Here is a 16,052-nt window from a genome sequence, read left to right on the forward strand (position 1 = left end):
GAAACCTGGCAGATAACACCACTGAGCTCTAATTAAGAGTCTTCTTGGGCCGGGGGTTTTAGCTCAGTGGTGCTGCCCCTTCCTCACAAGCACAAGATCCTGAGTTTGATCACCAGTACAGGGAGGGGAGAAGCACTAGGCAGAAAGAGTGTCCTTAACACTTGGAAAGCCTAACTCCTAGGTGCTTTGGTTCTTGTTCATTCTTATGGTCTGCATCTATGTGAAATCTTAACGCTGTAAAGCAAAGACCAAAAGATTAGTAGCATAATTTCTTTTTCTTTTTTGCTACCAGAGATTGAACTCAGGACCTTGCACTTGTGAGGCAGGCAGTGGCACCACTGAGCTAAATCCCCAGCCCTAGTAGCATAATTTGTTTCAGAAGTTTAACAAGTGGTTACTTAAGAACAAGCCCTGAGAATATTTTAAAGGTCAAGTTTTATAATGTGTGAACATGTCAATTAGGGCAATTGTTTATTAAAATGTAAACGAAGGAAAAAAGCCACAGTACTTCATAAAATACAGAACCAAATTTCACATCACACACAAGACAACACATTTCACTATGGACCACAGTACCCACTAATATAGCCACAGCTACAAGATGAGGTATCATATGTGAATGCTTTAAACCCGCTTATACTATGTTCACATCAGCATATAAAGGATGGACTTAAGTAAAATTTTTGTTATAATGATACTTATGGTTGAAAAATATTTGTAAAGTAGCACTTTTCAACTGAGCTGTTTCACTTACTGAGTTTTATTTTCTTGGCTTTACCTTGCAAGAAGTCTTTTTGATATTACTTGGTACACACTTTCCTCAAGAAATATTAATGTAACCTAAACATAAAAACACAGGCTAAACACAACTTGCCTTGCATTCTGACATTTGCTGGGATGGTCCACAGCAGGCTGTAATGCTGTCTTTTGAATGGCAAATGTCTTTGAAACAGTCTCTTAGATGCTCGCAAAGGAAGGAGTCTGACCTAGAAGGTGTTAAAGGGAATTTTCATAGCAAGCCCCAGTACAGAGCATATATTTCAAATTTCTATAACAGAGCTCCTACAACTTTCTCAAAACTTAAAAACACTTTTTTTGTTGTTTTCTGAGACAGGGTTTTGGTATGTAGTTCAGGCTAGCCTTGAACTTACAGGGTAGCCCAGGATGGCCTTAAATTCCCAGTGATCCTCCTGCCTCACCTTACCTGGCAAGAATCACACTAATTAAATAGGAAAGATGATCTCTTTAAGAGATCTTAAACAAAAAATCACAAACATCTTTTATATATATATTCACAAAATACTCTTAACAATTTAAAATACACAGCCTATGTGAAATGCTAACTAATGGCCAAAGAAAAAGCATGGGTAATATCCTTGTTTACCTTGTACCTTTTTTATCTCACGCATGTCCAGACAAAAATTAAATTACACACTAAGCCACAGCGATTTAAAAGGCAAAACAATACCAAAAAAGAAAAGTGCTTATTAATCACCATTCAAGCAGTGGGGTGAAGCTGCCCAACACAATACACAGACAGCATGGAAATAAGTAACCTTGGTTACTGTTTCCAAGGACACTGGGCTCTTTGCTGACAAGAGAAGAGCTGAGGTGAAGCTGAATGCAATGTTGAGTCATTTCAATAAATGCATAGAAAGAAAATCAGCCCAATGGCATTCCACATTCCCCAAATCGTTATTGGTGGTATCTAAACATTTCAACTATTAAGCAGATATTAGAAGTAATGAGTATTTTTCATAGCAAAGGTTAAATTTTCCTCTGGTGCCTTCCAAAGAGTGACTAAACCTATCATACTTGGTAAAGATAACTGTGATTATACTCGGGAATTTATCTCAGTCATTCTAGAATAAATCTAGGAATGGATGCCAGTCTAGTAAACAAGTACTTAAAAAATGTTGGGGCTGGGGACTTAGCTCAGTGGTTCCGCCGCCTGCTGCACAAGCGCAAGGACCCAAGTTCGATCCCTGGTACCAAAAAAAAAAAAAATGTTACTGATACAGGCCAGTGGTGGCAAACCTATGACACATGCTGCAGTGAGCTGTTATCACTGAAAGCTCTAAAAGTTCGCCATCACCGACGGGCCACTGTGACAATAACAACCCATATAGTATTTCTGAAAACTGTTTCAGCAATACAAAGTTTATCGAACTGGGAAGCGTTCTTGCTCATCCTGGTTCTCTTAGATGCTTGTTATGCTGAAGCACTAGGGCTGTCCAGGATGAAGCGGAGCAGAACCCTCAGGAATAGCCCGCTGAAAATTGGCCCCGTGTGTTGTTATGAACACCACCACTGCTGGGAAGAGAGATGGCTCCAGGAGGCAACTGAGTCAGCTGTCCCACTCATTAAGAGCTGGATGGGCCAGGGATTTAGCTCAGTGGTTTTGCTGCCTGCTGCGCAAGCGCAAAGACCGGAGTTGATCCTGGGCACCAAAAAAAAAAAAAAAGAGCTGGAGATGGTGTCATGTGGTGCAGATAAGAGCATTTATTTCATCAGTGCTTCTCTGTGTTCTGGTATATAGCAAGGTAAATCAGAAGCATATCAATAGCTGTTTAAAATGTTCTAAACTTTCTTAGAGAAAATGTGAAAGGTATAAGAACAACAGAATTCCCTCAAATTTTGTTCAGAGGAGAAAATAATTATGTAAAAGCAGCACTTAAGACAGAAATCAACCTTTTCAATTTTCAAGAAAAGCTTATGTCTACGTCAGAACCTGTCATACAAAGTGAGTCATTCGAGATTCAAAATCTCTTCATAAAGCATATAACTAACAGTTAAGAGAAACATTTGCCCTAGATTGGTATGTTCTTCCTCAGAAATAATAGCCCTTAACCACGTGGCTTTTGTTCTCCTAATTTTCCACATTCAGCCTAAATGTCAAAGAAAAATTCCTACACCAGAAACCATGAGCCTTTTCCTTTTAAAATTTAATACTATTGCTGAACAATTTCCTTCCATGCTTCCGTGGCATGTATCTCTACCATAAATATACGTATGTCCACTATTCTTACTGGGCTAGAGCCCACCTTCTCACCCTAAGTTCATTTTCTGGTCTCTCAGGCATACTGCAAGGTTAGGCAGCGCTGGCTCTTATGCAGTCACCTTTGGAAATGAGAGGTTGCTACAGAGAGACCGCATTCCATGGCCTTTCCAGATTTTTTTTTTTTGAGACAAAGTCTTGCTGTGTAGTTCAGGCTGGCCTTGAGCTCACAGTGATCCTCCTGCCTCAGCCTCCTGAGTGCTGGGATTACAGGCATGTGCCACCATGCCCAACTTCCTTTCCAGATCTTATCTGCAAAAATGCCATGCTTCATACTAGCCTTTGTGTGACGCAAAACAAGTTTTCAGCGAGAGCTCTGAAGAAAGCTATTCATCCCAATACACAGTTTTAGGCCTCTGTCAAATGGATGTTCTCCACAGCAAAGGGCCCAGGTATGTTTTGGGAAAAAGTCTTGAGAGTTGACAGTTCAGAAATAAAGGAAAAGGAGTAGAGAAGAGGTTCAGCTGTGACAGCAAAAATGGTAATTGTCCTCGCTGCAGCCATTGTCTAATGGAGATGAGCAGGTTTTATTTTTCTAAGAAGATAGAGCATCAAGTTAATCACAAATTCCCTTTTTATTCATGTCAGATATTTACAAACTAATGCAGAGAAATGCAGTCTACTTCACAGGACCATTACTGTCCTAGATAGAAGCAAGCACTGGCTTGAAACAGTCCTTCCAATTCCAGTCCTACAATAATAACTTACTTTTTAAAAAATGTCAATTCTTCACAGCTTGAATACTGTAGCAGCAAATTCTTTCATAAAGAAAACTGTGGCCCATATTTAAAAACACCTTAAGAGAATTAGAAATAAGTGAGCAAACTTTTGATGCCATATGCTGTTCAGGAAGGGCAATTTTACCTCAAATCCCAAAGGCAAGCAGTGGGAATGCGAGCTCAAATGTTGCCTGTAGGAGTGACTGGGAAGCTCCACTGCATTTTTCTGCCCTACCTCTTGGGGAATTCTTCATACAGATTCATGGAGATGAACTTCACCATACTCAATTCTGTTTAGTGGTCCCTGTCACCCCAGGGTGAGTGACAGAAAACAAACAAAAAACCCCCAAAACAGTTGGTGCTTCATGGAGGAGATTTTCAGAGCAAATCAGGCAGGATGAGGCCAGGAGGCTTCGGTTCGACACAGTTGATCCAGAAGTTGGCACAGCTGGCGTGGTATTGGTGCCCTCCATATGCCAGCTTGAAACTGTCTGTTTCTGAGTTGAATGCCTGCCAGAAATAGATGGAAATGTGGGGCAAGTCAGACTTTGTCTGCATCTAAGAGCTGATCAGCAACCAACACGTACATCTCTCCAGGTGTCAGGGCTGAGGCCCGAATGGCACACACATAAAAGCGAGCAAGCAGTGGTCGGAATTCAAGTGAAGGAGTTTCTTTACTGCTAATTAAAGGTATAAAAATCATTACCATTCAACCTAGTTTTAGCAAAAGGCCAAATCTTTCAAAGAAAAGGCAGGCAGAGGTTATGGGGAGGGAAGAGGAACCATGATATGGGGGAAAAAAAATAGTCAAGGGTTGTAGAGAATTGTTATCCCTCGTGTGCTGAAGCATGTCCCCTCCTAAAGACTGCTGCCTGTCACCTTAAACTTGTTAAATTACAGTCCTATCATGACAGTAAAATTATCAGAGTTAGGAACCACTTGATAACAGCGTGTAGTGTCTAATGCTATTGGAAGCTGATGAGTGAATCGACACACAGCAGCCCCTAATCTGCAGTTTCAGTTACCCACAAGAGACCAGTCTAAAAATATCAACAATTTGTTTTTACTCTTTCATAAAAGACTACATTCACATCAATTTTATTACAGTAAATTGTTATAATTATTTTACTATTTCTGTTACACTTGTACTGCACCTAATTTATAAATTAAGCTTTATCATAGATATGTATGTATAGGAAAAAAATAGCATATATAGGGTTCAGCACTATCTAAGGTTTCAGACATCAACTGGGGTCTTGGAATGTATTCCCTGCAGATAAGAGAAGACTACTGTCATTAAAAAGTCCCAACAGACTTGTGGCTCATAAAAAATAAATGGCATTAAGCACATAAGAATGATTTTCACATCACGTGAACCACTTTCTGGGATTAGTTTGTTTGACTGTTTTTTTAATCTTGAGACAGAGTCTCTCTAAGGTTGGATTCAAACTTGTGATCCTCCCGCCAAGGCCTCCCAGAGTACTGGGGTTATAGGCCTGTGCTGCCATGCCCAGTTTAAATGATTTGTTTTTGTCAGTTAAGGGCTAAATCCTGAAGCTCTCTGATTTTATTCAGTGTATCACTACAACTTCCAGTCTTCCAAAAGTTGCTGATTGTGTTACCCTGTTCACTGCAGAAGCCGAATAACACCAGAAGCCAAATGTGAGATACAGCCATGCAAACAAGACAGCAGTGGATCCACACAGATGTGTTAGTTGACTAAATCAAACATCATGGGAACAAAAATGACTCAGTAAAGGATTCATGATTGCAACGGTCCAGGAGGGCAACATAATCATCCATTTGCCTTCCACACTCAAAATTAAGATGGAGATGCTAAGATAATGTGTAACTGGTTCATACTTTTTTAGGATGTTCTTCTGCAGGCTTCTCTTCTTTCTGAAATAATGTTGAAACCATAAGGTCAAAAAAATTCAAGGTCAAAAAAATTCCCAGAACAGGGCCTCTTGCCTCTAAATAAATCCTCATGGGTTTAACCTTTTCTCTTTAAGGCCCCACTGCACACAGGATGCTGCAGGCACAATCCTGTGCTTATTAAAAAGGAAGGAACAAAGTTCATTCCTTCAACAGCACCCCCCACTGCCCTTTGGAAAGACAGTCTGCTTTTATGTCCTCTTTCAGGACTTCTTAAAATCTCCACCTTTGGTCAGTGAAGGAACTACAGGAGGCTGCCCCCCCAGTGCATGCTGGGAAGCACTATGCCAGAGCAGGGGAAGGTGTGTCACTTACCCGGCTCCTGGAGTCCACATTTAAGAGGCACACCCCACAAGCAAGTTCCTGAGCATTTTTAATCCCAGGCCGAAGCATACAGGAGGAAAAATCCAGCGAATTTTCATCTGGCTGTGAGGATAATGCAAATGGGTAAGAACCCAGCAATTTCAAATGCTGTGTGCTTCCCTCCCTGATCATTCATCCCTAGTAGGTTCAGTAGCAAATTAAGCAAACTCTTTCTTGCCACAAATGCAACAGTTTAATTTTCCAAACATCGGTTGAGTGCCTGCTGTGCTGGAGGTGCCAGGGATTCCAGCATGATAAAACATACCCCGTCTTCTGAGAACTCAGGTCTAGGGTGTAGGGGGTTGTCAGTGGGTATCAGGAAATTCAATGCCATGAGTGCTACGAGTACTTGGGCACTGAGTGCCGGGTCTTGCAGGAGGGGCAATTAGCCCAACTTGATGGGGAAGGAGACAGTTGGCAGAGAATGCTTTCTGGAATTGGGAATCATCTTGGTTGGGTGCTGATGGAAAATGCTAGGTGAAGGGGCAGGGGCTGGGTGAGGTAGGGGAGGGGACATTAAATGTACAGCAAGCAGCACAAAGCAAAGGCCTCTAAGAAAAGTCCAGGTAATGGGAAGAAACGTAGAGGGTGGAAACCAAGTTTATGAAAGCAGGGAGGAGGGGAAGATGAGGCTGAGAACACGCAGGACCTTGAGAGGAATATTAGGAGCCGAGTCTATCCTGGGAAGTCACTAAGAATCCAACTGGATTGTGGCAAGATCAGGTTTGTATTATGGATGGACCCCTCACGTTCAAGTGTAGGCAATGACTGAAGGTGGTCATCCTCAAAGGATGGCCTCAGTTAGAAGGCTGCTGCAGCAATCCTGGAGACACACTGAAGGTCAGAACTGTGGTGGCAACAGGAGGGAACAGAGAGGGAGGAACTCATGAAAGAGCTATTAAAGTGGCAGAATCAACAGGACCAGGCGATCCGTTGGATGCGAGAGGAGGAAGAGGCTTGGGCAGCCGAGAAGATTCACCTTAGTAAGGTCCGTGTAGGGAGGACCAGGCCTAGGGCCCGAGGATGGGGAGAAGAGGAGTACAGTTTGGTACAAGCAGAGTTGGAGCTGTGGTGGGACAGCTAAGGTCAGATGTTCTGTGTGTAGATAGTTGGATATTCAGGCCTAGTACAAATCCTGAGATTTGAAAGTCACCAGCTGGATAAAATACACTGAGAATCAAGCCTTACTTGCACCGACCGGTATGCTGAGCTCTTCACAGGCATTATTTCATTTATTCCTTACAAAAACCTATGCAACAAGGACAATCTTGTATAATGAGACAAGGGTAGACCTCAATTTTGGAAGGCTATCTATTTCTTAAAGGTTAAATACGAGCTTCCAATTTACCCACAGATACTTATCCAAGAGAAATGAAAACATATACCAAAAAGTTTTGTTTAAAAATAAAAAAGTATTCATGCCAACTTAATCCACAGCAGCCAAAACTGGAACTAGCACAAATGTCTATTAATAAGAAAATGGATAAACAAGCCATGGTGTATTAGTACAATAGACTATTAATCAGCAATAAAAGGATCAAACCCATACAACAACATGGATGAACTTTTAAAAACACTATGCTAAATAAAAGAAACCACACACAGAACACATATATTCAACATGATTTCATTTACGACAAGGGCTAGAACAAGCATATCTAAGGTGATGGAAATCAGATCAGTGGTTGCTTTGGAATTAGACCAGGGGTTGGCTGGGGAAGGGCAAGAATGGACTTCAGGAAGTGATAAAAAAATCCCATGTAGCAGCCATGTTACATGGGTGTATATGTATTTGTCAAAACTGAGCCACGCCTGCCTCACAAGCGCAAGGTCCCAAGTTTGATCCCTGGTACCAAAAAAAACAAAAAACAAAATTGAGCCAACAGTGCAAAGGCCCTGGGTTCAATCTCCTGTACTGCAAAAATGAAACAAAACATAAAAGAAATGAGCCAAATAGTCACTTAAGATCTGTACATTTTTCTTTTTCTTTCTCGCTCTCTTTTTAAGTACAAGATGGCATCAATCCCAGCACTTGGAAGGCTGAGGCAGGATAACTGCTGTGAGTTCAAGGCCAGCCTGGATTACGTTGTGGGTTCAAGGCCAGCCTGGATTACACTTGTGGGTTCAAGGCCAGCCTGAATGACATAATGAGACCTTGCCTTAAAAAAAAAAAAGGGCCGGGGATTTAGCTCAGTGGTTCTGGCACCTGCCTCGTGAGTGCAAGGTCCCAAGTTCGATCCCTGCTACCAAAAAAAAAAAAAGATTCAGAAGGGCTGCATTCTTAATGTGAGAAAGTTTAAAATACCTAAAGATATGTTTTCTCAACCACTGACATTTCAGACTGGATAATTCTGTTATGGGGACCATGTTATGGATTGTAGGATATTTAGTAGCATCCCTGGCTTCTTTAGAAGCAAAACTGTCCTCTCCTCCATCACAGAGAATTGATTTTCTGAAGAGAAAAAAGGATGCAACACACACGCACACACGCACACACACACACACACAAACACATTTATTTACTTTTTTGTAGCACTGGGGATGGAACTCAGGTTCTTGCGCATGCTAGGCCAGTCCTCTACCACTGAGCTAAATCCCCAGACCCTTATTATTTATTTTTATTTTGAGATAGGGTTGCTAAGTTTCCCAGATTGGCCTCAAACTTATAATTACCCTCCCTCAGCCTCCTGGGTACTGGAAATTACAGGCATGGGCCACTGTGCCAGCCATACGTAAGTTTATTATAAACTTTGCTGATAGAAAAGATGTGTGCCTGAGTCGCGCGGAAGATGCCGAATCACCCCGCTGCAGACAGGCAGATCTGCGCGCGTCCTACCGAGGTCCCGAGTCGTGCGGAAGACACCGAATCACCCCGCTGCAGACAGGCAGCCACCTGGTTCCACATTACAAAGACGCAGAGGACACCAGACCACCACACCACGGACTGAGTCCCGCTGCTCCTGCCCTAGAGGTAGGGGCTTCTGAGCCGCCATCCTACTGCTCCTGGTCCAGAGGAAGGGGCTTCCCGGTCACCATCCCTCCCGCTGCTCCCAGCCCAGAGGAAAGGGCTTTTGGGCCACCTTCTGTCCCGCCGCTCCTGGCCCAGAGGAAGGGCCTTCTGAGCCACCATCCCACTGCTCCTGGTCCAGAGGAAGAGGTTCCCGGTCACCATCCCTCCCGCTGCTCCCAGCCCACAGGAAAGGGCTTTTGGGCCACCATCCCTACCGCTGCTCCCAGCCCCTGTCCCACCTCTCCCAGCTCAGAGGAGGTAATCCGTGCAGGCGCTAACAGCCCCCCGCCCCAGTCGAAATGAGAAAACACGTAAATAAGTCACAAAACCAGACTACCAGATCACCCACAGCAACCCCAAAGGGAAATGAGATGGAACGCTCTGATACTCAACCACCTGGACTCACTGAACTGGCAACAAAAGGGGATCTGGAAAAAATGAAATCAGAAATAATTTATCAGATAACAGGAGAAATTGTGCCCCTAGTGCAAGACATGATTAATAAATCTAGAGCGGAGCTCAGGAACATGATGGAATCCCAACACAAGAAACAAACGGAATCCATAAAAGAGATGCAAATAGATTTCCAGGATATGAAAAACTCCATTGAAAGTCTACACAGCAGAATGAGCCAATGTGAGGACAGAATTTCAGATATAGAAGATAAGATTGCAATTAGTGACCAGGAAAAGAAAAATTGCTTCAAAATTATAAGGGAACATGAGAAAACAATCCAGCAGCTGCTAGATGATGCAAAGAAGAATACCATAAGACTGATTGGGCTCAATGAAGAAACAAGAGAGGGTGCAGATGACATAAAAAACCTCTTCACAGAAATAATGGCAGAAAACTTTCCAAGCAGGGGAAAAGAGCTTGACATACAGATAAGTGAGGCATATAGGACTCCAAATAGCCTTGATCAAAAAAAATCTACACATAGGCATATAATTGTTAAGATTCCAGAAACACAACAGAAGAACAAAGTTCTCCAAGCAGTCAGAGAAAAGAAACAAATCACATACAAAGGAAAGCCCATCAGAATCACAGCAGACTTCGCAACACAAACCATCAAGGCAAGAAGAGCTTGGAGTGACATATTCCAAGCCCTAAAAGAAAACAGCCTCCAACCCAGATTGATGTACCCTGCAAAACTATCTTTCAAAATGGATGGAGAAATAAGATACTTTTATGACAAAGAGCACCTTAGGAACTTTGTGAATACCAAACCAGAACTCCAAAGAATTTTACACAATATCCTAGGAACAGACATTGAGGATCACAACCCCAGGAAGCAAAGCAGAATGAACCCATCTGGCATGACAAGAAATTATATGTAAAAGGGGAGAACCCAACAAAAAGAAAAAGTCATGGCAATGACAAGTCAATACGTTTCAGTTATAAGCATCAATGTTAGTGGTCTCAATTCAACAATCAAAAGAATTAGACTGGCAGAATGGGTCAAGAAGCAAAATCCAACAATATGCTGCATACAAGAAACACACTTAATTCAAAAGGAAACTCATAGACTGAAAGTTAAAGGGTGGAAAGCAATACTCCATGCAACAGGAACCTCCAAAAAAGCAGGAATAGCTATCCTCTTTGCAGATCAAGTAGATTTCAAACCAACACTGATTAAGAGAGACGAAGAAGGACACTACAGCCTTGTAAAGGGATGACAGAGGAAGAGATGATAATCATAAATATCTATGCACCAAACACTAGTGCGCCCAACTATATAAAACAAATACTAACGGACATGAAAAAAGTCATCTATGCACTAATACAATTGTAGTGGGGGACCTCAACACCCCACTGTCACAAATAGACAGATCAACTAGACTAAAAATAAGTAATGAAATACTAGAACTCAATCGAACTCTTGAACAAATGAACTTAACACATGTTTACGGAGTCTTCCACCCCACAAAATCAGAATACACATTCTTCTCAGCTGCACATGGGTCATTCTCCAAAACAGACCACATACTCACACACAGAACATGTTTAAGTAAGTGCAAAGGAATTGAAGTTATCCCTTGTATATTATCAGACATAGTGCGATGAAATTGAACAACACACTTCTGAATAACCAATGGGTCACAGAGAAAGTTAAAGAAGAAATCAGACAGTTCCTTCAATTAAATGAAGGAATGACAATGACAATACAACATATCAGAATCTATGGAACACAATGAAAGCAGTCTTATGAGGGAAATTCATAGCAGTGAATATGCGTATTAGGAAAACAGAATGAGCCCAATTAAACAACCTGATGCTGAATCTCAAGCTTCTAGAAAAAGAAGAGCAGGACAACCCCAAAGCTCATACAAGGGAGGAAATTATAAAGATCAGAAGAGAAATCAATGCACTGGAGACTAAGAGAACGATACAAAAAAATCAGTGAAGGCAAGAGTTGGTTCTTTGAAAGAATCAACAAAATTGACAAAACCTTAGCCAACCTTGTCAGAAAAAGGAAAGAAACGGCCCAAATCCATGCAATTAGGAATGAAAAGGGTGAAATTACAACAGACCCAGCAGAAATCCAGAGGATCATCAATACCTACTTCCAGAACCTATACCCCAATAAGATGGACAACACAGAAGAAATGGACAGATTTCTAGATACATATGAATTACCAAAGTTGAACGAAGAAGACCTAAAAATTCTGTACAACCCAATATCAACCAATGAAATTGAATTAAAAATTAAAAATTTATCAACTAAGAAAAGCCCGGGCCCTGATGGCTTCACTGCTGAATTCTACAAGATATTTAGAGAGGAACTGCTGCCACTACTGTTTAAACTCTTCAATGAAATGGAAAGGGAAGCAATACTCCCAAATTTATTCCTGGAAGCAAGCATCACCTTGATCCCCAAAGCAGAGAAAGACCCAACCGAAAAAGAGAACTATAGGGCAATCTCACTAATGAACATAGATGCAAAAATCCTTAGTAAGATAATGGCGAACAGAATGCAGAAGATCATCAAGAAGATCATACACCCTGATCAAGTGGGATTCATCTCAGGGATGCAGGGATGGTTCAATATATGAAAATCAATCAATGTAATACACTATATCAATAGAGCCAAGGACAAAAACCATATGAGTATCTCCATAGATGCAGAAAAAGCATTTGACAAAATCCAACATGGATTTATGATAAAAACCCTACAAAAAATTGGAATAGATGGTCTCTACCTCAAACTGATAGAAGCCATCTATGAAAAACCAACAGCCAATATCATACTAAATGGTCAAAAACTGAAATCCTTCACACTAAAATCAGGAACAAGACAAGGATGTCCACTATCACCACTCTTGTTCAATATAGTTCTGGAAACATTAGCCATGGCAATTAGACAAGAGAAAGAAATAAAAGGAATAAAGATAGGAAATGAAGAAGTCAAATTGTCATTATTTGCAGATGATATGATACTCTATATAGAAGACCCCAAGAACTCCACCAAAAGTCTTCTAGACTTAATAACCAAATTCAGTCAAGTAGCTGGTTACAAGGTCAACACACAAAAATCAATAGCTTTCCTCTACACGAATGACAGACTCACTGAGAGAGAAATAGGGCAAATAATTCCTTTCACAATAGCATCCAAAAAACTGAAATACCTAGGAATCAACCTAATGAAAGAAATTAAAGACCTCTTCGCTGAAAACTATAGCACTCTGAAAAGAGAGATTGAAGAAGATATCAGAAAATGGACAGACATCCCCTGCTCCTGGGTAGGAAGGATGAATATAGTGAAAATGGCCATACTTCCAAAACTGCTATATAGATTTAATGCAATTCCAATTGAGATCCCAGCAGCATACTTCATGGACCTTGAGAAAACAATCCAAAAATTCATTTGGAACAAGAAGAGACCCAGAATAGCAAAAGCAATTCTAGGTAACAGAGACATGGCAGGGGGTATCAAAATCCCCAACCTGCAACTCCACCAGAAAGCTACTGTGATAAAAACAGCATGGTACTGGCAAAGAAACAGACCTGAGGACCAGTGGAACAGATTAGAAGATCCAGCAACAATGCCAGACACACTCAGCCATCTCATCTTCGATAAAGGAGCCAAACACCCTCACTGGAGGAAAGATAGCCTCTTTAATAAATGGTGCTGGAAAAATTGGGCTTCAACTTGCCAAAGATTAAAACTAGACCTGTATCTCTCACCATGCACTAAACTAAAATCGAAATGGATTAAAGATCTAAACATTAAAATAGAAACTCTGAACCAGTTGGAACAGAGGTTAGATAGAACCCTTGAAGACATCGGTGTAGGAAAAGATTTTATGAACAAAACATCAGTTGCCCGTGAACTAGCACAAACAATCAACAAGTGGGATCTCTTCTTATTAAAAGGCTTCTGCACAGCAAGAGAAACCACCAGCAGTGTGAAGAGACAACCCACAATGTGGGAAAAAATCTTCACCTGCTTCTCAGACAAAGGTCTACTATTTCGAATCTATAAAGAACTTAAAAAGATCAGACCTCCCAAATTTAAAGACCCAGTCCAAAAATGGGCATCTGAAATGAACAGACATTTCTCAGACAAAGAAGTAGAAATAGCAAATAAATACATGAAAAAATGTTCAACATCACTGGTCATTTGAGAGATGCAAATGAAAACAACGCTGAGATTCCACTTCACTCCAGAAAGAATGGCTGCTATCATGAAATCAACCAATAACAAATGCTGGCGGGGCTGTGGGGAAAGAGGAACCCTGCTCCACTGCTGGTGGGAGTGTCAACTGGTGCAACCACTGTGGAAATCAGTATGGAGATACCTCAAAGAACTAGGACTGGAAGTCCCATTTGACCCCGCTATTCCACTGCTGGGGATCTTCCCCAAAGAATTAAAAGAATCATACCACAGTGATATATGTGCACCCATGTTCATAACAGCACAGTTTGTAATAGCTAAAACTTGGAAACAGCCCAAATGCCCATCAACTGGAGACTGGATAAAGAAAATGTGGGTTTTTTTTATAAAATGGAGTACTACTCAGCCATAAAAAATGAGACATTAGAGACATTTATAGCTAAGTGGATGCACATTGAGGCAATACTCTTAAGTGAAATAAATAGGACACACATGTGTAAATACCGAATAGTTTCTCTGGTGTGAGAAACTGAAAGTGTAAATAAGGACTAAAAGTATAATAGGTAATTTGAAATAGGAAGAAAAGGGGCAAAGGGGAAGGAAGTGGGAGGGCTAGGGGAAAGGACAGAAGGGAATGGGATTAATATGAGAAAATGGAAAAATAGGAACAAAATCTTTGTAACTAGGGAGGACTGGAGGGGTTGAAGGGAGGGCTGGGCAAGGGTGAAAAATAAGAACCAAGAGAGACTATGTAAAGGTGCAAATTTCCAATGATGAATGTCATTATATTGTATACCTAAAATGTACCAATGATTAGAATGAATAATCAAAAAAGTAAAATAGGAAGAAAAGGTCCAAAGGGGTAGGGGTAGTGGGAGGCACAGGAGAAAGGAAAGAAGGGAAAGGAAAAAATGATGAGAAATGGAAAAAATGGAAATAAAGTCTTTGTAAATAGGGAAGGGTGGAGGGCGTGAAGGGAGGGCTAGGAATGGGGAAAAAATAAGAACCAAGATGCACTATATAAAGGTACAATTCCCAATGAGAAATGTAATTGTGTTGTATACCTACAATGTACCAATAAAAGAATTTAATACAAAAAATAAAAAAATAAAAAAAATAAAAAAGGCCTGGGGGGCCAGGGATTTAGCTCAGTGGTTCCAGTACCTGCCTCACAAGCACAAGGTCCCAAGTTCGATCTCTGGTACCAAAAAAAAAAAAAAAAAAAAAAGGGCTGGGGATGTAGCTCAGTGAGAAGGCCCTGGGTTCACCTGTAATGTGCTTAAAAAAAAGTTTTATTTATTTATTTTTTAATTTTGACCAACTCTTGGATTCATAGTCAACCTTTGGTTGTTTTTACAAACTAGTGCAGTTCTGGCATAAATGTTGGTTGATGTTTTCATGTTAAAATAAGAGCAAAATGAAGACATTCATTTGTCTGTCAAAGATTTAACTTCTTTGCTGCGTAATGGGAAATATCTCCTTAACTTTCAAGATAGTCACAATACAATGGCTACAGATACAGCACACTTTTAAGTTTAATCTGCACTATTAATATTTTCTCCATTACTTTAAAATATATATACATAATTTTTATTTAAATACACCTCAAGAGGCTGACAAGTTTTTAAAAAAAAAGTATGAGACTTATATACTCAAATCTATCAAGGGAGTATAATAGGCTGATCAACCAAAAACTGTATCATTTAGTATAAAAATCTTACAGAAAATTTATTTTTTAATAACTTCACTAATGATAAGGTTGCACTAGTATCCAGAAAAATACCCTCAAATACTTTAGAAATCATGTAATTTCTCTAATATTAATTTCTCTAATATAATTTCCTTTAACAGTCATGTTAAATTTTTTTTTTTTTTGGTACCGGGGATCGAACTCGGGTTCTCGCTCTTGCACAGCCGGCAGCGAAACCGCTGAGCTAAATCCCCGGCCCCAGTCATGTTAAATTTTAAACATTTAATAACAATTTTAGGGCCAGGGATTTAGCTCAGGGGTTCCGCTGCCTGCCTCTCAAGCTCAAGGAGCTGAGTTCAATCTCCGGTACCAAAAAAAGCAAAAAACAAAAAAACCATTAAGTAACATTTTAGCACAAAGCATGTTGTTGTTAGTTTCTTAACAATTTTATGCTGACTTGTCAACTGATAATAACTCATAAAATACAACAAGTATGATGGTACAATCATAGACTAAAATATTAGAAGTCTCCATATTTTAGGTTTATCACTAAATCACGGAGTTAGGTTTTTTAATATGTAAGTTCTGAAAATGTATATCACACAAAAGCGAAAATGTCTGACAGTGACTTTCCAGTTCTCCCAACATTTCTACAATGCGTC

At 40.5% G+C, this 16,052-nt stretch overlaps 1 protein-coding gene across 24 annotated transcripts in view; it reads right to left on the minus strand.

Annotated features, from left to right (window-relative positions):
• Positions 1 to 418: 418 nt before the first annotated feature.
• The window catches only part of Synrg (synergin gamma), an 87,974-nt gene continuing 72,340 nt past the window's right edge, over positions 419 to 16,052 (minus strand). For 18 of the 24 annotated variants that reach the window (XM_013067678.3, XM_013067675.3, XM_013067677.3 and 15 more), the window contains 3 exons: positions 6,028 to 6,138; positions 5,641 to 5,676; positions 419 to 4,287 (listed from right to left, as the gene is read on the minus strand). In XM_013067678.3, the coding sequence (XP_012923132.2) occupies positions 4,156 to 4,287; positions 5,641 to 5,676; positions 6,028 to 6,138 (279 nt within the window). In that variant the 3' untranslated portion in view covers positions 419 to 4,155. The remainder of the gene's footprint in view (positions 4,288 to 5,640; positions 5,677 to 6,027; positions 6,139 to 16,052) is intronic. The other 6 variants (XM_087191903.1, XM_087191902.1, XM_013067673.3 and 3 more) reach the window with 1 other exon arrangement.

This window comes from Heterocephalus glaber, unplaced genomic scaffold, assembly GCF_053883595.1.
Source record: "Heterocephalus glaber isolate CG9 unplaced genomic scaffold, H.glaber_assembly_v1.0 deba00001564, whole genome shotgun sequence".
In the NCBI taxonomy this organism is placed as follows: domain Eukaryota; kingdom Metazoa; phylum Chordata; class Mammalia; order Rodentia; family Bathyergidae; genus Heterocephalus; species Heterocephalus glaber.